Consider the following 22,635-nt stretch of genomic DNA (forward strand, 5'->3'; position numbering starts at 1 on the left):
TGAAAAAAATATCCACTGATTTATTGATGTATTGTAAACGTAGGGTTACCTCTGGGTGAAGGCGGAGTCGATTCTTCTGACGTGGTGGTGACACAGATCCCACCTCTTCCTGTCGGTGTCAGAAAGGCAACTTCACCATATTTAGCTGGCTGGCTCGCCGAAGCCCCGCAGAGTTGATCTGTCAACCCAGGCTGGAAACCCTGACACACTTACCGGGATGGACACTGACACTGCCCGGCGTTGACAGCTCTACTGTGGCACCGGCATACAAACTACAGGAGACGACGTCGTGTTTGGGACGTGGTGTTAGGAGAACGGGGCCGTGTCCGCGGCTGTTTATAACGGGATAAAAGTCGCCCGCTCTTATGTCAGAATTCCAACTATCCAGCAACGGCAGCTCTAAAACAGCTGTGCTAGCTAATTACCGGTGCTAACCGCGACCGACGCTTGCTGTGCAGGAAACACGAATTTATGCTATGCCGTCTCTGTTCGTGCTGAGCTATCGGTAGGTCTTCGTTTGGACTCGTTGACACCGCCGTGATGATGTCCTGACAGCTCCTCTCTCCTCCTCCTTCCAGACACTTCCAAAAGCCCGGTGTCCAGCGAGCAAAACTTGGCTCACGTCTCGTAGAGTGACCAGTAGCGTTTCGCCGTGGCAGTGAAACCCCATTGGATACGTTGACAGTGGTGTAAGGGGAAACCCGGAGACCCCCGGCACCGGCGACACGACCGTAGGCTACCGAGGGCCCTCCTCCCTCTCCCCCTCCCTGGAGCTATTAGCACTTGGCCACACAGCGCTGCAGAGGCGGCGCACTGCCGAAGGAGACACCGGGTTGAAAGGAGGAGAGAGTCCCAAACGTTTTGACAACTGTGATCCGGGAAGCGAACCGGGCATTGACCTCATGAATGGAAATCGGAACTACAGGTAGGCCTTCATCATTCTTTACAAAGTTTTCCATTACATAGGCTAAATGTATGACATTTACAGTTAGTGAGATATGATGGGGGTTTTCCAGCTTGTCTTGCCTTGACATCCCTGGATGAAGCTTTAAAGCCTCTGGAAACCTTGTCTAAAATAGTAGAAATCAATGTATGATACCAAAGTTGGGTGTCTCAGTGAGCTTGTACAAAAAGCTTTAACTCATTTGACTGTAAACAGGGAGTATCTCAGCCTCTGCTGTTATTTTAACCTAAACATGAGTCACAGTTGAAATGTTTTCTTGGAACTCTTGTCCTTAATCTTGGTAAAACATTTAAGCTATATGTTATAACCATTGTATGTAATTCCTAGGCTACTGTACTAAGAACTAAGTTTCAGTCTCAGTCACTCACTGGCATCATTATCAGAAACTCTACTCTAGGTTTTTGTAGCCATGGTGCAGAATGAGATTAAAACCAGCATGGCTCGTTCAGTAGCCTATCCACTTGAGAACTTGTGACAGTGGGTGTACTGTGTCTTATAAAACTCGCCCCCCCCCCCCCCCCCAGGTCTTAACTTCACACCACTGACCCCACACTGACCTCAACATATTTGGCATTAGCCTGCTCCTATACAGCACGCACAATCCGAGGCAATTCTGATTTCTAATTCCTTAAGAGTGAGTTAGGTAGTCTGTGCTTTTCCGTTAACAGTTCTGACAGGATCCTTGATTTTTTTTTGGGGAACAAATTAGTTTTAAATTTGAGTTCTCTATTTGTTTTCCAACTACACACCAGCTTGAGTTTAAAAATGACATTCATTTGTTCACTGATGTTCATCTGAAGCTGTAACCTCATATAACCTCGCAACTTGCTGTCTAGTCCTGCTGATAAAAGTTGCCAACCCAGCAGGCCATGGCCAGTAAACTGTTTCTTTCTCAGTGATAGCGCCAGTTAAACAGTGTGGACCACCTGGCTTTGTCTCGGCTGTGTAACGGAAGCTTTCCACTTATGTGACCATAAACTGAACACCATGGTATTTTTGATCAGCCAGGGACACACGATACAGGAGTTGGATCTTTATTCCCCCCCACCCCCCCACCCTCCCCCTAAATAGGAGATCCCTCTCTGCTGCCTATAGTATTCTGTCTCATTTGCCTCTCTGCTCTCACAGTTGGGAGCGTCGGTGGCATAAGGAACACAAGGTGTTTTCCCACTAATCAAGCACCTGCAGTAAGACTAAACAAAACCGTTTTGTGTCACTGTTGAGGCAGTAGCACAAGTAGAGATAACAGTATACAGTACTCTGGATAACATTGAAATTGGTTTATTTCTTACAGGCAGAATTACATTTTGAGATTTGAAAAATATGTATTTTTAAACCCCAGATTTTGATTCCCCGACCTAAACACAGTTGGCTGCAACAGATCAAAAATATTATATGATAAGGGTTTCATCAAATATTTTGATTCTACTCTACTAGTAGTATTCTAGTTTTGTTATTATTCTATGTGTACACTTCGTCCAATGAGTTGTGTCTTCTTTACTCCCTAGCATAAGAAAAAGACCACGTGACTCACTAGTGCATTGCTAGTGCAGCAAAGTATTTCGACTTCGTCTGAGATCACATCAAATGCAATTTCATGCTGAGCATACTTCCAGCCAGCCTTACATTAAATGTGTTAAGGAGGAGTGTGGTTGATGCTTTCAGTTTGTGAAGATATCAATACATTAGCACAGTCAGACAGAGGCACGTTTCATCATATCATTTTGTGGCTTGTCCATAGGTTGCTGCTGCACGGCCTTTGATCTGGTGTGTGTTGGTGTTGGTTCCAATTCACACATCACTAATGACCACAGGCCAACCAGTGTGTCCTATGACTGGGTGAAAGATTAAAAGGTGGCTGTCCATCAGTCAGTGGCCCTGGTAGAAGTCAGAGCAGCAGCATGTGGCATGGAACACCATAGTCTCTTTAACACACAGAGATTCTGGCATATTGACGCAACAGTGGTCTCTATCCGTAAGCAGTGTTGCGGCGTGTGACGTATGACATAGCGCCTTTCTGGTCAGAGGCTTTTTCAAACGTTTTTACATTTCTTTCTTCGTCTCCTAAATAGTTTATTTTCGTTGTTTTCAGCTGCTAGGATTTAATTTCCCCGGTTGCTGTCAGACTTTAGCTCTCCTTGAAAATGTCCCTTTTCCGCCACTTCAGGTTGATGCATTTACACAGAGATTGATCCGGGCATATTCCCGGGAAGCTTGTCGCTTGATGGATGCAACGATTATGGTGGATTTTAAGCAGAAATTACATGTCAATGTTAGTGGTGTCATAAGTAAACAATTACCTTAAAGCTGGGGTATGTGATTTCTGATTGGTCAAAGTGAACATGAGCTGTACACTTTGACCAATCAGAGCGAGGCTCCGATTCTCTGTTCTTATTGGCTGTTGGGACTGTCCATTCACTTTGGCACGACGGTGTTGGTGTAGAGCGTGTCAGGGAGGGACCATATGGGAGGGACCAAAGAGAACAAGTGGAGCGGTTGAGGTATTTGGATTCGAATCTCTATCCCAACTGCCATTTTCTCCCCAAATCCTCCACCCCAGCTTTAAATGGAGATGTAAATATTATCTTGTTAACTATTTCTGTAATGCTAACCACATTCTGTAAACTAATAGGCCTAAGTAATGCTGGTTTCAGAAGCAGCCATTAACAAATATTTGACATTTGGGCAAATGGGTTTATTTGCTTTCTTACTGTGAGTAAGAAGAGAACATACCAGTCATATAAGCTGTCATTTTTAATATCAAAATCAGTGAACATGCCCTCACGGTGAACTGGTGTGTAAACAAAGGGTATGTAAACCAAAACAAGTGATTTTGACAACAAGCATTCTCCAGAATCGCTGACTCCACCTTCATTGGGTAGAGAGGCTGGCCAAAGAACAACATGAGGCCATTTCTTGTTCTTTCTTTGTCACACACACACACTGGTGTTTCCCGCTTTTTTTTTGATTCACAGACAGTCACCCCTCCCTTTCCGTTTCCTTGGTTACCTCTTCTCTTTCCCTCTCTTTCCCTCAGTGGGAAACAAACTCTGCCTCCCCTGTCTGTCATTCTCCTGCAGGTTTGTTCTGTGTGGAGTTTTTACAGACAGTGGGGTCTGCTTTGAGGGAGGGCTTACAACTTGATTTGCAGTCTCTCCCCATAATAATACTCAGTTCATTCAAGCAGCCTGTTGACAATAGACAACCCCCATCTGCAACCCCAGCCACCCATAAGGCTAAAGCATTGGCATGTTGTTGTATAGGTTTCAATGGAGAATTCACTTTGCCGTTGCTCTATTGGCTCATTGTTACGGAGAGAGTGTTACCATTGTTATAATTCTACTGAAGAAAATTAGCTATGATTAAGATGTTGTGAATGTTGAAATAATAATAAGTAGAGATCAATGTGAGGTATTATTATTATTATTATTAATCTTTTTGTAAATTCTGGTTATATTTTTTTAAACAATTAATTCGCTGTCAAATCTCCGGTGATGCATAAGCGATGTATTTTAAGCTCTTTGACCTAAAATGCCATTAAAGTACTTAGCTTCACCATCAACATATTACCATTATTTATCCTGCATAGTCACATATGAATCCATAACCTCGTCGTGATGCATCTTGTGGTCTTTTTTTCACTGGCTTCCTAAAGAAATGCACGTGGTGCCGGCACACGCTAACAAAAATCTTTAGGACAGCAGGAGCTGATGTTGTAAGAACTAATCCAAAGGGCTCCCTAGAATCAACAAAGACTGAAAGTTCCTATAGTTTCTCACTATAGGAAGCAATTATAGCATTGTTTGAGCTCATCTCATTTACCAAGTGGAAGAAACACAGCAAACACCAACACGTTAGTGCCTCAAATTTGCCTTCTAAAAGTATTTTCTGTAATTGTCTTGTGAATCCAGTGGCCCAGGGTGTAATAATCTTTCTCGTGTTTACCACAAAGTCTTAAATCGTGTGTGATGTCGTATAAATGGAGTCGTGTAAACGCTGGCAGCTGACACATGCTGTTGTCAGAGTGCAGACTCCCATCAAGTGGGGGTAGACGGAGGGGAATTTTAAAGGAAGGATGCCATGGAGTGAGTGTGTGTGTGTGTGTGTTTGGAGGGGAAAGGGGGATGCAGGGCAGTGGGAGGAGGAGGAGGAGAAAGGCTGGAGGTTGTGATGTGTCACACAGATTAGGGGCCAGAGCAGCCAGAACACACTTCTTTTCCAACTCCTCCTCCTCTGGCGTTCCCCCTTCCTGGGATCTGTTTTTTGGGGGAACTGAAAGGGGCTCATTTTAGGGAGAGGTTATGAACAGGAAGCAAACGGAATTGGAAGTGGATAAGAGGAAGACAGAGATTTCAAATATTCATCTCTTCATTATTCACAAGTGTTGAAAAAGATATATTTGTAAACAGCTAATCCGTTTATACTCAGGGGCTGGAGACCAAGTTTGTCAGCTGATTGTCATTAAAAATGTTGCCCAGTTTTTACTCCAATGTTTTGGAGACTTTGTGAGTTAAGACATTCTAACTGCAACAAACAAAAACTAAGGGGAAACTTTTTAAGAGGCTTGTGATTATGCTCCTTTCATCCACCAATCTGATATTATTACCAGCAGTTATCTCTTTGCATAAGACAAGTGCACTTTTCCCTGCACTTGATCCCCCACCCAACACTTGAGTTTGTCTATCAATACCATTCGATTTCAGGCAAGAGAAGAAGTTTCTTCTGTGATGTTTAAAGTTAGGATCGCTCAACTGTGTCTGAGTTTTGTTCGTCTCTCCTCCACTCATCTTGTATGTAGACAATACTATAATATAAACCCTCTTTGCCCACTCACCCTAAACACAGAACACATTATCCAAATAAATATATTTAAAAAAGGGTAACGAAAGATAAATAATAACAGCAAAACATCAATAAAAGGGTGTGTGTGGTGCACTTATTTTGCTTCTAATTAATTCATCAGAGTGCGTAAACTCTGTGTGTCAGCCAGCCATCCTGCCCAAATTAACATAAAAAGTCAACAACCCCTTGGCCCCCGTCCACTGTTCACTGAGACCCGACCCGCAAGACAGAGGGCTCCATTTAACATGCTCCTGGTCAGTTGAACAGCTAGTACCGTGTCATTTAATATATAGACTGTATTAGTGTTTGTATCCATCCATAACCTACCTGTTTCAGCAAAACGGTTGGGTTTTCCATCATGCCCCTGAGTCAGAATTGACTTCACTCTACAACTCCCTCTTTGAACCCTCAGCCCCCCCACCTTCCACTTTACTCCTGCTCTCTGAAAATAGTAAATGGCTCTCTGCCATTTACTCGCATGCGCTCTCTCTCTCTTCTTCCTCCTCACACACTCACTCTATCACTGCCTCAGGTTTCTTTTCTGTGGGGGATTTCAACATTTTTGCATGTTGTTGTGACTGACCAGGCCCCCGTCAGCCTGTCAGTTTGCGGCTGCATGTCATGGCAGAGAGTGGCAGTGACTCCCGTGGGTGCCAGATGCAACACTATTGAGGTTGATGAGGGGAACGGGGAGGGAGAGGTCTTGACTGTGTGTGTGTGACATGTTTCAATCCGTCTTCGCGTGTGTGCGTGTGTGCGTGTGTGTGTGTGTGTGTGTGTGTGTGTGTGTGTGTGTGTGTGTGTGTGTGTGTGTGTGTGTGTGTGTGTGTGTGTGTGTGTGTGTGTGTGTGTGTGTGTGTGTGTGTGTGTGTGTGTGTGTGTGTGTGTGTGTGTGTGTGTGTGTGTGTGTGTGTGTGTGTGTGTGTGTGTGTGTGTGTGTGTGTGTGTGTGTGTGTGTGTGTGTGTGTGTGTGTGTGTGTGTGTGTGTGTGTGTGTGTGTGTTGCGTACTGTGACTGACGGCATTGTGCCTTGCCCCTGAGCACTCGCCCTGTTCCCACAGCTCAGGCCTCTCTGGATTAGAAACACAACAGCTGTATTGTGTGTGTACGTGTGGACATATGCACTTGTTAGCGTGTACGTTTGTGTACCGTTTGGGGGACTGAGGAGTTTAGCATGGACTATATGTCAGCCTGGCTTCTCACTATCAACCTATTCTGGCTCCCAGTGTGACTGTGTTGTTACTGGTATAGATTTGCGTTTAAATTAATTAAATCTTTTTTGGGCCTCTTATCAAGCTTAGCGAAAATAAATATATTTTCAAATTGTTTGTAATATTAGTGTATGTGTATGTGTTTTCGGTAAAAAGGCCACCCACAATGGCATCGAAAAAAATATAGCAAATTGACGTGTATAAAACTGATAAGCCAACAATGAATTAGTGGAATATGTCCAAAAGTAGGGTTGCCAGCTAACCGAACAAGCAATCCACCAAATCTCATGAGTGCACCGGCAACACACTAAAGCTGTGTTCAGCAAAGTATTTGGCAAAAATATGAGCACAGCATGCGGATGGGGTTGGATTATGTTGCAAGACTCACTGCAAGAGTAATTTTAGAAATGAATAAGGATGTTATGATACTGTATTTCTGCCAAATACAAACAATGTTATTAGTGGAGTGCGGTCTATGTGACATAAAGTCCAGCTGACCTCGACAGCTGTTCTCTGAAAAGGGAAACCAACACTTAAGAGCAAAATGTGTGTGTAAAGTTTGTATAATATTGGCAATATTAAAATAAATCTACTTTACTTTAAAGTACTGTATTTGGCTGAGAACAAAAACAAGTATTCTAAGAATCTTAACATTCTATTGTGTATCTTAAATGAACACCTTATATTATGATACACCGCACAAGCCCGAGGCTACTCTATCAGCAGGATGGCAAAAGGACCAAGGCATGAGTGGCAATGCCACCACACTGTGGTACAGAATAGTGGCAATTTCCCAGAAATATACAGATGTTATTGTTTTATTTACGGTCAAGAAGGATGTGCTCTCCTATGCAGTTTCTCATCGCCTGCATGTATGAACAAGCTCAGGAAATGAGAATCAGACTGATAGACGGGGAGGATGACATTTACTCTCTTCTGTTTATTAAAACATGTCCTTCCTGCAATTTTCTAAAAGCCAGTGCACTGCACACACACTCTCACACTCTGCATTTTTCAACTTAACAAGGGGACGTTCTCTTGAACTTTTACACTCACTGTACGAAGAGCTTTTGATGTGTCTTTGCAAATTTGTGGTTGGGTTTTCACAGTGTGTCACAGCGAACTGAAAGACGTCACCTACCAACAGCAGAGGTCGTCGTACCCGTGACGGTGTTCTGTGTTTAGTCTTGCAGGACTTAGGTGTTTCTGTGAACTCATGTGAGCATCTTTGGGTGCTAGGGGTTGTACAGCTTCCCACACATGTAACAAGCCACAAGAATGGCCATTTTGACAGTCAAGGAGGGAAGCAGGGAGTCAGTCAAGGTCTCAGTCATCAGATAACAATAGCATTGCTTGCAGATCTTGAACTACTTGTTGTCAGTAATGACTACATGAGTTGCATTTTGAATCCCTTATTTTTTTGCTGCCCTCTCCCCCCCCCTCCCCCTCACCTCCCTTCCAAGCTTGACAGTCAAACCTCCCTCTCTGACCCCAGTCGCTCCTGCTTGCACACAAACACATTTGTTATGTCTGTTTCCAAGAATAGCAGCTAGGAGGGAGGTATCTGATGTGCTGCTGAATGGTCAGGCTGGGGTCGGCTGTTGAGAAAGTGCCTGCAAAACACATCTGTGTGTGTGACATGCCTGGTTGATATTTCAACATTGCAGCGTGTTACCGGCCATGTGCCTGATGTTGTAATGTCCCATCTGTGCTCACACCTAGTTTGAATCACCATAAATGAACGCACAGGCCAAAGTTGGTGTTCTGAAGCAGCAGGTTGCTCTTAATAAATCTATATAATGAAGAACATGTTGTAATATATGAAAAATCCTCCAAGTTCCTTTTTCCCCACACAAGCGGTTTTATTCTCATCTGTTTTTTTACAAGTAAAGTCAGTTATTATTCAGTTATAAACTATAATGTGTATGTATTAGTGTGTCTCATGTTATTTAGTCAATGTATTGAACTTGTTAAAATAATACAAACACAAAGTAAAACATATATGAGCAATAAAAGATAAACAAAAGGGATTGGCGTATGTAAAATGGTGCATTACGTTTTGGAGGTTTTGGCCTTGGAGATTGTGCTGTGTTAGGAGGAACACTGCACATTCTTCTGTGTGAAAGGGAGACTTTATAGCCATTTGTCAAATGTATATGCATCTCCCTTTTGAAATACAGAGAGAGTCTTGTGGAGCTGATAGGCTTAATCCACATTGTGTCAACTCTTTCGGCGACGGCTAGAATCTTACCGACCTTCATTTGTATGAAAAAGTTACGCACTATAGCTTTAAACGCGTGTGGTGCATTTTTGTTTGCTTCAAGTTTCCCTTTTTTCTCACTGTAAGACCACTGTCATTGCTGTATAGTTCATCCACTACTGTATTCAGAATTGGCTCAAGGATGCTGCACTGTGTGTGTTTCTGCCCGTGACTCTGTGACTCATCCTGAATATAAGCCAGTTTAAGAGAGGCGGATGAAAGCAGTAAAACACCAACCCGGCCCACTCTCTAATCCTGCCACTCCCTGCTATCCTCCTGCTACTTGAAGACTAGGACCATCACATTACAGAAAAAAATGCCCCTATAAGTAAAGGAAAGCCCCCCCCCCCCGCCCACTAATTTATTTCTGTAGCTTTAATGAAGATGTACTAGGAAAACCTGTCGTCCTTCTTTTTGTCACTCCTGTGTGTGTGAAATTGGGCTTACCTCACACGTTGAGGGCCCCAAGGGAATTACCATAACACAAGTTAGCGTGCTCGTAGGTCTGTGTGAGCGGGACAGCCGGTGGAAGGAATTCCAGACTTTCTTACCTTTTTTTTTCTTCATTTTATCCCAGCAGGCTATTTCAAACAGCCTCCATCTACCTTGTTAGCCCTCCACTCCACAGCCCACCAGAGGAGAAAGGGGTGGGGGGCAGAAAGTATATACTTCTAAAGCACGACTGTAAACAAACATGGTCGCACGCTCATGTTGTCGGCTGTTGTGGCCTTGTAGAAGGTTTCCGTTCCGTTGCGTGGAGGTTTTTCTATGAGCTTCCCCCCCTCAGCAAGGCCCTCAACCTCAGCATCACCCACACATGTCAGCCAATGAGTCACATCAATGATGATGAATCATCACGCTCAACTATGACTCTCGTTTATCAATGACACATTTGGGGCTGTTTATTATTTATTTGTGCAGTGGAGACTGGAGTGAAGGGGAGAGACAGAATGAAACACTTGGATGAAATTGAAAACATGAAAAAGGCCAAGGCGTGGGTTGGCACAAACAAAGTAACACTTGCCAGGCAAATGGATGAGTCTCATCTGAGTTTTTGCGTAATAGTAGGATGGATTGGCTATTGCATAACAATAGCAGAATGAATAATAAAACCACAAGATTAATCCAAACATTGTATTATTACTTTAAGCAAAGACATGTGTTCTGTCAAGTGTGATGTGGAAAGGCAAGCCTCGGCAGACCCACAAATAGCAGTGACATGAGTGTGGCACATTAAGAACTCACTGGTTCTGGATCAAAGTGACTCATGTGTTAGACATCTTTAGGTTTTTATGTGAGCGTGGGTGCATGTGCAGTATTATGCAGCCTCTTAGAAGAACTAATGTGAGAAATGTGAAACCTGCTAAGAATATTGTCAAACACACATGTTCTGTGGTGAGTAGCACTACACAATAAACAGTCGTTAGTGTTTTTTTCTGTTGGTTTATGGTAGAAAATGCCAAGAGCAAGTAAGCAGCAGCTTATTTTTTTTTAATTAAATAAATACGCACTGGTACACGCCTGTCCTCAAATAGTATCCTGAAATGTAAATTTTGTTTATGTAATGTTTTCACCTCTGTCCTAAATAACACATTGTTTTGGCAAAGACACTTCAAATGTCAGCATCCAATTTGTTTCACGAATATATCTACTGAGACAGGATATTATGACATCAGTCAAATTTTAAACTGAAAAATGTGTTTGAATATTTCACAGGATACTCAAACATAAACATTGACCTTGATGTAGTTAATGCATGTGAAATATACACACTTACAGAGGACATTACCTGTTTTATGGCTATTTCTTTCTGAGGATTATATAATTAGTTTTACATAACATGATCTGCTCACTCAAATCTTCATCCAGAATTACATGAAAAAGATCCACACACTAGGTTTTCATTTGATTCCCCCTCCCTGTACTCCTCTCAGATGCCGTTGGGGCCCAGTCCCTGTTCGCCATGCCTCGGCGGCCCGGCTTTGGCACCATGGGGAAGCCCATCAAGCTGCTGGCCAACTGCTTCCAGGTGGAGATCCCCAAGATGGATGTCTACCTGTACGAGGTGGACATCAAGCCTGACAAGTGTCCACGGCGAGTCAACAGGTAGGCCACACCCTCCTCAATAGTAGAACTAAAAACCTCTCCTACACCTTCCCCAGATGCAGCATTTACATTTAGAAACAAGCATTTAACTGCTATATAATGTAATCATCTTGCGAGTTTCATCTTCATTTGTTGTTTTATAATCGTTGATTTGACTTCCAAAACTCTGTTTGTTTTTCCAGGGAGGTGGTTGACTCCATGGTGCAGCACTTCAAGGTGACCATCTTTGGGGATCGCAGGCCGGTTTATGATGGAAAGAGGAGCCTGTACACAGCCAACCCACTGCCTGTGGCACCAGCAGGGGTGAGCTGAATGAAACACACCAATTGTCATATTATATCTAGTGTACACACACACACAGACATACAATGTAAACAACTCACCATTACCCGAATCAAAACATTCTATACTCCTGCACTTTATCACACAAAGCAAAGGCATACACACATTCATACATTAATGCACACAATCTTAACAACTAAATGACTTGATCTAACCTTCTTTGTCCTTCTCAGGTGGACTTGGATGTCACTCTACCAGGTGAGGGAGGGAAGGACCGGCCCTTTAAGGTTTCCATCAAGTTTGTGTCTCTGGTCAGCTGGCACATGCTCCACGAGGTGCTGACGGGCCGCAGCATGCCTGAGCCTCTGGAGCTGGACAAGCCCATCAGCACCAACCCTGTGCACGCAGTGGACGTAGTGCTGAGACACCTGCCCTCCATGAAGTGAGCTGATAGTCATTATATGGCCTGCTCTTTTTATATAAAGGTTTTAGACTTGACTTCACTCTTTCAATTGAAGCTGGAGCAGTCCTTAGTAGATCATATATTACTTTAATTGAGAGACCAAGTCAAAGAATGGGTCTTTTAAAGGTGGAGTCAGTGAATCAATGTTGTAAAAATCAGTGAATATCCTCATTATCGAGTAATGTGTGCGAACTGACAAAGAATGTGGTGTTTATACACAGCCTAGGCTCTGTATTGTACTGTAGCTTGTAAAATGCCTGTTTACTGAGCATATAGACTCTGATTATCACTAGTGTTTGCTTTCAGTGCACACAGTATGGACAGGTAGCAGGTGGTCAGGAGATATTCACTGATTTTTGCCACAAACTTTCTCCAGAATCACTTGTTATCACATTTTAAAGCAGATTCTTACCTAATATCTTCAGTCAGGAAACATAACAACAAAACAGGATCCCTTTGATACTCCTAGCAAATAATATATATTTGTTTGGTCATAGTTTTACCGATATCAGCGCCCCTGATCCCCTACGGAAATTAAACACGGCCTATATAGGCTGTGTTTACCATCTTCCCAACGATATCACTTTTCCAAGGCCTTAACCAGAGCACCGTCTGACACATATCACCAGCGCTTTAATGAAAATCTTTTTCAAAGCATTATTAAAGAGTGGTTAGATATCGACACCTTCTTAGCCAACGGGGCCTGGTATTGCTATTTGCTATTGCAGAGGCACCACAGCACATTGACAGTGCAAGATTCACTAAGACAAATGGAGCCCCGTGTGCAATTATTAATGCGTCTCCTGGGTAGAGTAATAAGAGGTCGATGGCTCCAGCTAGTGTCACCACCCTCTCATTTAACTGATGTAGTTTCAGAGAGCAGCTGAATGTGACACCGTATAAACGCATATTGACCTACATTCTCCGTGTAGCATGCGTGAACTAATCTCACATTCTGTCATCTCGTGTGTCCCTTTCTGCTTACCTCTTTTTTCTGTGGAGCTATCATTGTTTTTTCTCTCATTCCTTCCGTTTCTTATAATGGCTGACTTTTCTCCATTTAGGTACACGCCGGTAGGTCGATCTTTCTTCTCTGCCCCAGAGGGATATGACCATCCCCTGGGAGGAGGGAGGGAGGTCTGGTTCGGCTTCCATCAATCCGTGCGCCCCGCCATGTGGAAGATGATGCTAAACATTGACGGTAAGTTCCAAATTCCTCCTTGCATTTATTATGCTACGGTGGGCACCTCAGGGCTACAATATGGCTTCACAGCTGCAGCTGTTTTTATATGTCTTACTGCTTCTAATACAATGAGAACTTGCAACAAACTCTCAAGAACTTTTTTTGTATCGCTGCAGAGGCTGAAGTTGTGGTGGATATATGTGCAGTTTTTTTTTGGTTAGTTTTCAATCAAATCAAACTTAAAACTCTACTTGCTGCTTGCATAGCTTGTGAAGACTGTTGAATGCATTACGCTCCACATGGTGATGGCATTGCCTCCTCTTTTTATGTTTGATCGATTTGTCAGAACGGGGCCACTACTGCTGGCTTAAGTTACGACTAGTTATTTTTGGACACTAACAGAATGGAAGTAGTAGTTTTGTAATTGGATTCAGCACTGGTCTCTTCTCAGTTGAAAAACTCTGTTTGATGACCATGAATAGTGAGCTACAATTTTTAACTTAGGCATTTTGTTGTTGTTATTTGTGGAAAATAAGTGGCAAAAAGGCGGACTGGACAATGTGTGCGACATATGCACACTGTAGGAGGGTGTGTTGGATACCGAGGAAGTTGGAAGAAGGTGGGATCTTGGCTGGATGGGAACCGGCTAGTCGGTTACTGTGGAGACAGAGGGCAACATGTGTGTGTGTGTGTGTGTGTGTGTGTGTGTGTGTGTGTGTGTGTGTGTGTGTGTGTGTGTGTGTGTGTGTGTGTGTGTGTGTGTGTGTGTGTGTGTGTGTGTGTGTGTGTGTGTGTGTGTGTGTGTGTGTGTGTGTGTGTGTGTGTGTGTGTGTGTGTGTGTGTGTGTGTGTGTGTGTGTGTGTGTGTGTGTGTGTGTGTGTGTGTGTGTGTGTGTGTGTGTGTGTGTGTGTGTGTGTGTGTTTTTGTAGGAGTGAGACTGGTGGGTGTTGCTGGGGTCAGTAGGGTAGCTGTGTGGAGCATTTCCCTGAGACAGCTTTTGTTTTGCTCCAACTGCTTGAAGCCTCTGTCTGTATTTGAACCTTTCCCCCTCTACTCTCCCATTCTGTCTTTGTCTCCATTTTCCCGCCCTCTCATCTCAGTCTGCTCAAGTCTCTTGTCTGCCCTCCAACAACAATCTACAACCCCAAGTGTTTGCGAAGCATTTCTTTTCTGACTCTTCTGTTTAGCATTGTGCGTTGATTAAACAAAACCGTTTTTAGCCTATTTGAATACATGTGCATAATGGCAGCAAGAAGTGCTTCCCACGCAAGATCACTAGCATGGTTGGATCAAAAGCTTATGGACCCAAATAATTGTAATTACAGAAAAAATAAGACTATTAAATTTTTCATTTGCATGAATGACTCATAAACATTTCCAAACACACACAAATTAAACCACAATGCGTTGGGAGGACAATAAGGAGTAATGTCCCTTCCTGCTGATGGTGAAAGTCTCTCATGTCCAACGAGGCAAACCAGAGTTGGAAGAGACTGTTTGCACAGTGACGTCTTGTTAGGCGTCGCTCATGGATGTGCGCTCGCAGTGCTTTCTATCAAGGACAGCTTCAGACAGAGGTTTGTCACCTCACAGCAGCAGAGCCAGATTATTCTTCAATTATTTCTTCTGCACCACTCTCTCTATCTCTGTGTCCAGTTTTAGATTTCTTTCTTTCGGCTTTGTGTTTTTTTTTTTATACCTGTTCTCGCTTCCCCTATTTTAATTTAACTCAACACGAATATCATCTATCTTAAACTGTGATAAAGAATCAAGCCTAGTGTTAGAGTATTTGTGTTTTTTATTTCATTTTGTCGAAAATGACTCGTATCCTTGGTTTACCTTGCAGTGTCTGCCACCGCCTTCTACAAGGCCCAGCCAATCATCCAGTTCATGTGTGAAGTGCTGGACATCCACAACATAGACGAGCAGCCTCGACCCCTCACAGACTCACATCGGGTCAAATTCACCAAAGAAATCAAAGGTGAACATTGGGTTTTTGAGTGAATCTGCATGTATAAAAAGAGAGTTTTTTTTTTGTTTTTTTTTTGGCATTTTTATGCTGTATTGACAGTGCAGAGAGACAGAGGAGAAATGGGGCAGAAAGGGGAGTGACATGCAGAGAACGACCGCGGGCGGGAATCGAAACCCGAGTCTGCTGCTGGGCCCGGCCCGGGGGGGACGCCCTACCAACTGAGCTAAGGGCGCCCCGAAAAGAGAGTTTTAAGTCAGATGAATACAGTAACATTATGTGCGTCAGGGAGTTTGAGCAGGAATAAAGGAGAGGGCATGTCACAACTATTCACACACAGACACATTCTTAATGTTCAGCCATCACTTTTATTCTATTATCCAACCAGGTTTGAAGGTGGAGGTGACGCACTGTGGAACCATGCGGAGGAAGTATCGCGTATGCAACGTGACCCGTCGACCTGCCAGCCATCAAACGTGAGTCAGCCTCCGTGCAGGCGGCGAGGTAACAGGAGACTGTGTGTGGATGGGAGGGGTTTGGAGGGGAAACATGGACCACAGAGGATGCCATCACCAATTCACTACCAAACAAACCAGATAATGGCTGACTCACCTGACAACCATGCAGCATACATTAGTCATCCACGGGTGAAGTAGATCTTCAATGTCCGGCATCCGGAGTAGAATACCTCGCTGTGTGTTATCCTTTACATCACCATATGGCACTTTAAACAGGATGGTTCATACAGATGGCAATGTGCCATTTACCAATATGCTGTAAGACTAGCTAAAATAGCTAAGTAGATTAATTGGTTAAATTAAGATGTTCAGTAATGATCATAAAGGTATTTATGTATTAAAATAAAGCATGGACTCTGACTAAGCTTAACATATCCTCTATCGATCAAATATGGTTTCATAAGCTTCTATACAATGTTATAAGATTAACTATGGAAATCCTTAAGGTGATACAAAATAAATCGATCCAATTCAGTTGGAGGCGTGAATTCTGACATGAGATGCTCTTTTCACTGCAGGTTCCCTCTGCAGTTGGAGAATGGTCAGACAGTAGAGCGTACTGTAGCCCATTACTTCAGGGAGAAGTACAGCCTGCAGCTAAAATACCCCCACCTGCCCTGTCTACAGGTGGGCCAGGAGCAGAAGCACACCTACCTGCCACTGGAGGTGAGGGAAAACAACTTTGTACTTCATCAGGTTTTGATGTGCATGTTGAAACATGGAGTATATGGTCTACCGGGCAGCTCCCGGGAGTGCCTGTGCATCAACTGAATAAATAAAAAGCTGGGCAGTTGCAGAAAAACATGTCCAGAAAATGTTGCTGGCTATATAATAACTAAAATCCTCAAAGATGCATCTAACAACATTAAAAAAAATGTGTCCATCTCTTCCCGCAGGTGTGTAATATTGTAGCAGGTCAACGGTGCATCAAGAAGCTGACTGATAATCAGACCTCCACTATGATCAAAGCCACAGCTCGCTCTGCACCCGACAGGCAGGAGGAGATCAGCAGGCTGGTGAGTTGAGGAGACACCAACTGAATCAAAATCTTCTAACACAGGATCTAGACATCCTTATTGAATACTAAAGTGACAAAAGTGTAATCTGTTAATTAGTAACTTTTAGAAACTTCAGCATTAACACACTATAAATCCATGGCTGTGACACTTGAAACTACTAAGGATACTCATTCAAGTTGTTTTGTTTAGGTTATACTGTACATAGTAGAACATAAAGCGGGTGTGGACACACCCAAAGACAACATGGTGCCTAGACCGCTACATTTATGCCAATAAAGTCTCTATACTAATATGCTGATATCATGGATCGATTAAATCCAATATTTTAGCCCGCAACAGTTTATGTTGATTTCTGCAGGTTACATTTGGATAGCATTAAGTTGGAGACACAGTGGTGTTATAAAAAGCTTGCGTTGCTAAGCCTGTCAACACTTGGTTGCATTGCTGCTCATGTTGATATCCAGATTGCTTGTTTTGTAATCACGTCTCCCAGATTCTCCTTTTATAATGTAACGGCGGCATGTCGTCGTGCTTGTCCATTGCATTTGGTAATTACAAGGCAGGCCTACCAAGGGTCAACAAAATGCTGGAGCAGTAATGGCTTTAATGTGTGGTGAGAGGCGGCCCAGTATTGTTTATGGAAAGACAGACTGCCTCTGGCAACCATCAGATTAGCAATGCACTTTTAGTATCTGTTGTTGTGTTTTTGAACCACGTCTCCCCATCTCTTCACTCAGGAGCCAAATGACTGGACTTGCTTACAGGAAATCATTGTAGACATCTCTGTGGTGGCGTTTACATTAAGATGCACTGTTGCTTGAAACTCACAGGGCAGTGTGGGTGGAAAAGCAGAGGTTGAGAGACAGAAAAGTACAAAACAAGCAGATAAGCTGTGTCTGTCAGAACTGCTTAATCAATTCCATATTGATTTTTTTGGTCCTTTTCACCGTTATTTTATAAACTAATGAAAACGCGAACTGCATAAGAGAAGAAGCATAAAGTAAAAATAGCATGCTTTTTTATATTTAAAAATTCCTTTTACCATCAAGGCCAAGGGACTACAGATGAAAAGTAGCCTTTTGGATAAATCTGGCATTTTTAACCCATGTATAATCATGTGTTTTAATAATTTGCACTGTCCTATTCTTAAATAAACTGAACTGAATTGAATTGAATTGAACACCCATAAATGCAACATCAAGTACGGAAAAGAAATGCCCTTATTAGGAAAACCAGCATAAACATAGGATCTATCTAACCATCATGGTACCCGCACTTGGCACAGAGTCAAATGAGAGAAGATTGATCACAATCTCATATCTGACTTGATTTGCTCTTCAGTTATGTATAGATTAAACAAACTAGATATAATGTGTAAATTGCTGAGCTTTAGAGGTGCGGATAGTCGAATGGTGTTACCTTTTAGTTTTAGACAATGCTAGGTTAGCTGTGTCCTGTCTGTATGCTAAAATAGCTAATATGAGCTAATATTAGTAGAAAATGTGACAGTGGTATTGTTCTGCTCATCTAAATCTCAGCAAGAAAGTACGTATACGTTTAATGAATGATAAATTATTCCTTTAATCAAAATAACTTTGTGTCCATTTTTCCCATCCCTCTTTTCCCTTGCAGGTGCGCAGTGCCAACTACGAGGCAGACCCTTTCGTACAGGAATTCCAGTTCAAGGTGCGCGACGAGATGGCCCACGTGACGGGGCGAGTGCTACCCGCCCCCATGCTGCAATACGGCGGCAGGGTGAGCACAGAGCACTTTATGGTACCCTTCCTTTAAATCACGCCCATTCTCTCTGTTTGTCTGACACGCTCTCCCCTTCCTCAGCTCTTTATTCTACTGTCGCTGAGGGGGAACTAACACACTGGCTTCTGTTTGTACCTCATGGTGTCTGTCCTCTTGGCTCTGTGTGTTTCTTGTGGTTGAGTGCAAACTTTCTACCTTAAATAAAAATAAAGAAGTACACCCATATCATTATTGGATACAGCTTTTAAGGTACAGATCATTATAGCAAATACACCAAAAAAACCTTTTCAGCTTTTGCCCTAATGTCAGTTTTCCTTGGTGAAGTCAGAAGAGGTGATAAAAATTTGAATAAAGAAGCAACTTATTGAGACTGAGCCACAAAAGCTGATAACATCTGTCTGTTTAGCTTCTCTGAGGAGACACTCCTTATCATTGCACATTTGGTTTGTATTACTGAAACACTATGTCATCATTATGCAAACTATGTTGTGCGTCATACACACATACAATTGCATCTCACAATACATACTACAGATTCCATCACACTTAGCATCATACTACGTTTGCAACAACCTTCATGGTTCACATCACTACCACCTGTTGATATTTTTCATTCTGTTAGAAGGTTAAATGTTTCTCTGGCGAGAGCTACTGTATTTATTTTGGTCGAATACTCTTTTGCAAATGCATGTTTCTTTTAAAGTGTGAATTTCTGTACAGGAATAAGCGTTTGGTATGGATGTAGAGGGTGTATGGATTCTGTGTGTTTGTGTTTGTCTGCGAGTGGGTGCCCTCCAGCTTGTTGAGTCTGTATGAACAGTATACGAATGAGAGTGTTTGCCCACATAATCATGAGTACATGTGGTGAGACTGCAATGTTGTTTCAGAACCGCACCGTAGCCACGCCCAGCCACGGGGTGTGGGACATGAGGGGGAAGCAGTTCCACACCGGGGTGGAGATCAAGATGTGGGCCATCGCCTGTTTCGCCACACAGAGGCAGTGTCGAGAAGAAATCCTGAAGTATGTTGAGTTTTTGCTAGTTTATTATTTCTGTAAATGATGCTCACTGAAGTATATTTATGATCATTTGTAAGGTAAATATTCAAATAGATGTATTTTGCTTTGTTTTTCAAATTTAATAATTTAATTACATTTTCATTTTGGCTTTAGTAGATACAAAATAACCGAGCCATGTCAGAGGTACAGCATCCTCTGTAGTAAAAGTCCAGATGCAAACTGCCTTATGCGCTTCATTGCAAAGATATCAAAAAGAAAAATTCTGAAACCTCACACATCACACTTCCATTTGTTTTTTTGGCATAGTAAGATAGTAAAAACATGAATAAACATACTTTGAAATGTTAAACTTTAACATAAGCTCAATGATCAACCATTTATGATGTACCATTTCCTGTTGCACAAGGAACAATATTTTATGTTGTGCAGGTGTCCATTCTTATTTGCATGCAAGCAGAACAACTCTTAATCCTTGCCTTCCTTATGTAGGGGTTTCACAGACCAGCTGCGTAAGATCTCTAAGGATGCTGGGATGCCCATCCAGGGCCAGCCATGTTTCTGTAAATACGCCCAGGGAGCGGACAGTGTGGAGCCCATGTTCAGACACCTGAAGAACACCTACTCTGGTCTGCAGCTCATCATCGTCATTCTGCCGGGAAAGACTCCCGTCTATGGTTAGAAGAAAACTACTTCAAAATAAATATTACAGTAGAGTCCAGAGATATGCTTGTGGCTTAGACTTTGTGGGAACGCTAATGCTATTCTGGGACTGCTGGCGCGATATTCTCTCCTCCTCACTTTCACAAATGAATAAACATATTCACGAGTACACTTCAAGCTCTATTACAAAACACTCTATCCGTTGTATAAAATATTTTTAGCTTTGTATTATTTTCTCAGACTGTTTTTGTTTTTATCTTACATAAACATGGAAAATTAATTGTTTCCATGCATGTTTGCTCACTTGTATCCTTTATACTATACTATTTTTTTAATAGGTTGGCCCTCATGAAGCTTTGACTTACATGACTGATAAGTTTAAAAAAAGCATTCATCAGCTTTCAGAAAACTCCATTTTGATGATTTCGAAAAAACCTACATTATAATGTCGCTGCTATTTTCTCAAGGATAATAGTTTACGTATTGTTTTTTATATACTTTATAAACGTTTTCCAATCTTTTGATGCTGACTTTTTCTAACTACCCATAGCGGAGGTAAAGCGTGTGGGAGACACCCAGTTGGGAATGGCCACGCAGTGTGTTCAGGTGAAGAACGTGGTGAAGACGTCTCCTCAGACCCTCTCCAACCTCTGCCTCAAGATCAACGTCAAGCTGGGAGGCATCAACAACATCCTGGTGCCTCACCAACGGTCAGTCCAGCTCTATAGTATTTCTTCTCTATATACTGTGGCACGCTACTGTAGTCATGCCAGTTTTAGATAGTTTCTCCTAGCTTGGAATGTTCATCTATTGTTTTTATTTTTCACATGTACGGTATCACAAATTGTATATGACATTTGTACAAACATTTTAAAAAAACACACAATTAACACACCATAGTAATAAACATGGAACCATACGAAGAAACTGTCTGTATGTAATGTATCTGCTGTCATGTCACTCAGTATAACGACTGCCTTTGTTATGTCTCTCAATCATCAGGCCTTCAGTGTTTCAGCAGCCGGTTATGTTCTTGGGTGCAGATGTCACACATCCACCTGCTGGAGATGGAAAGAAGCCTTCCATTGCAGCAGTGAGTTTCTTCTTCTTAACCTTAAAGGTGCACTATGCAGTTTCAGGCGAGGGGAATTTGTTTATATTTGCAATGGGCCCTGCTGCTGTAAACAACAACCGTGAAACAGTTACTTTTATGGTAGCTTTCTAACTTCAAAAAGTGTTCCAGGGATCCTATTCTCCTCTGAGGAAAGTTTGGTTAATCCGTTTTGAAACTCTTAAAACAAATGTTCAATGTATCTGATTGACATTTTTCACCTTCCCTCTCTCTCTCCACTGCTCTCTTTGCTCTTCCTTCACAACTCATCATCACTCATGCTCCCCTCTCTCTCTCTCTCTCTCTCTCTCTCTCTCTCTCTCTCTCTCTCTCTCCCCCCCCCCCCCCCCCCAGGTGGTAGGCAGTATGGACGCTCACCCCAGCAGGTACTGTGCCACAGTGCGGGTCCAGAGACCCAGACAGGAGGTCATCCAGGACCTGGCCTCCATGGTGAGGGAACTACTCATCCAGTTCTACAAGTCAACCCGCTACAAGCCCACCAGGATCATCTTCTACAGGGATGGAGTCTCGGAAGGCCAGTTCAGACAGGTCAGCACCCACTTTTGTCCAAAAAAGATTTCTTAGAGCACCGAGCTCCAGCTAAAAAAATCTGTTGAATTTGGCTTGCAGAAAAGGGTTAGTATTTAGATCATTAAGATATTATGGCTGAAGACTGTATGTTTAAGGAGCTATTTACATCGTTGTATGTCAGTGGCTCGGACACTTCAAATAAAAAAATTAAACTAAAGTGGAACACAATACAATATATATTGTACAGTGTATGACAAAGACAGTTGACAGGGTTTTTCTTCAAGGATAGTTTTTATTAACAGTTTGTATTAAAGCCATTTATTCCCCCTTTCTTCTTCTTGTCTTTCTCCTTCAGGTGCTGTATTATGAGCTGCTGGCCATTCGTGAGGCCTGTATAAGCCTGGAGAAGGAGTACCAGCCTGGCATCACTTACATTGTTGTGCAAAAACGCCACCATACACGCCTCTTCTGTGCCGATCGCAACGAGAGAGTGAGTCCCCACCACACATACACACACAATCACTTTTACACAACCAATCACTTTGAGTATGAAACAGGGATGGTACCCATTAAAGTCAGTACAGTCTGTTATGTGTTACTCCATGTTATTTTTATGCGCTGTGCCAGCACGTTATGTACTCAAAATGGGGCACCTTTATTACGTTTTGTTGTCAATTGGTCTGGTCACCCTCCTGACCCCTGTAATTACCTTCGATTAAAGCATTAGGGCCCAATACAAA

General features: G+C 42.7%; 1 protein-coding gene across 2 annotated transcripts in view; it reads left to right on the forward strand.

Moving 5' to 3' along the window:
• The first annotated feature begins 220 nt into the window (after positions 1-220).
• Positions 221-22,635, forward strand: part of ago3a (argonaute RISC catalytic component 3a) — a 28,198-nt gene continuing 5,783 nt past the window's right edge. The window contains exons 1-16 of one of the 2 annotated variants that reach the window (XM_080039409.1): positions 221-925; positions 11,212-11,383; positions 11,566-11,686; positions 11,899-12,107; positions 13,193-13,329; positions 15,158-15,292; positions 15,669-15,756; positions 16,317-16,464; positions 16,695-16,814; positions 18,450-18,593; positions 19,463-19,596; positions 20,083-20,267; positions 20,804-20,963; positions 21,256-21,346; positions 21,719-21,913; positions 22,251-22,385. In XM_080039409.1, the coding sequence (XP_079895535.1) occupies positions 907-925; positions 11,212-11,383; positions 11,566-11,686; positions 11,899-12,107; positions 13,193-13,329; positions 15,158-15,292; positions 15,669-15,756; positions 16,317-16,464; positions 16,695-16,814; positions 18,450-18,593; positions 19,463-19,596; positions 20,083-20,267; positions 20,804-20,963; positions 21,256-21,346; positions 21,719-21,913; positions 22,251-22,385 (2,193 nt within the window). In that variant the 5' untranslated portion in view covers positions 221-906. The remainder of the gene's footprint in view (positions 926-11,211; positions 11,384-11,565; positions 11,687-11,898; positions 12,108-13,192; positions 13,330-15,157; positions 15,293-15,668; positions 15,757-16,316; positions 16,465-16,694; positions 16,815-18,449; positions 18,594-19,462; positions 19,597-20,082; positions 20,268-20,803; positions 20,964-21,255; positions 21,347-21,718; positions 21,914-22,250; positions 22,386-22,635) is intronic. The other variant, XM_080039410.1, reaches the window with a different exon arrangement.

This window comes from Ammodytes marinus (genome assembly GCF_949987685.1).
Source record: "Ammodytes marinus genome assembly, chromosome: 13".
Lineage (NCBI taxonomy): Eukaryota > Metazoa > Chordata > Actinopteri > Uranoscopiformes > Ammodytidae > Ammodytes > Ammodytes marinus.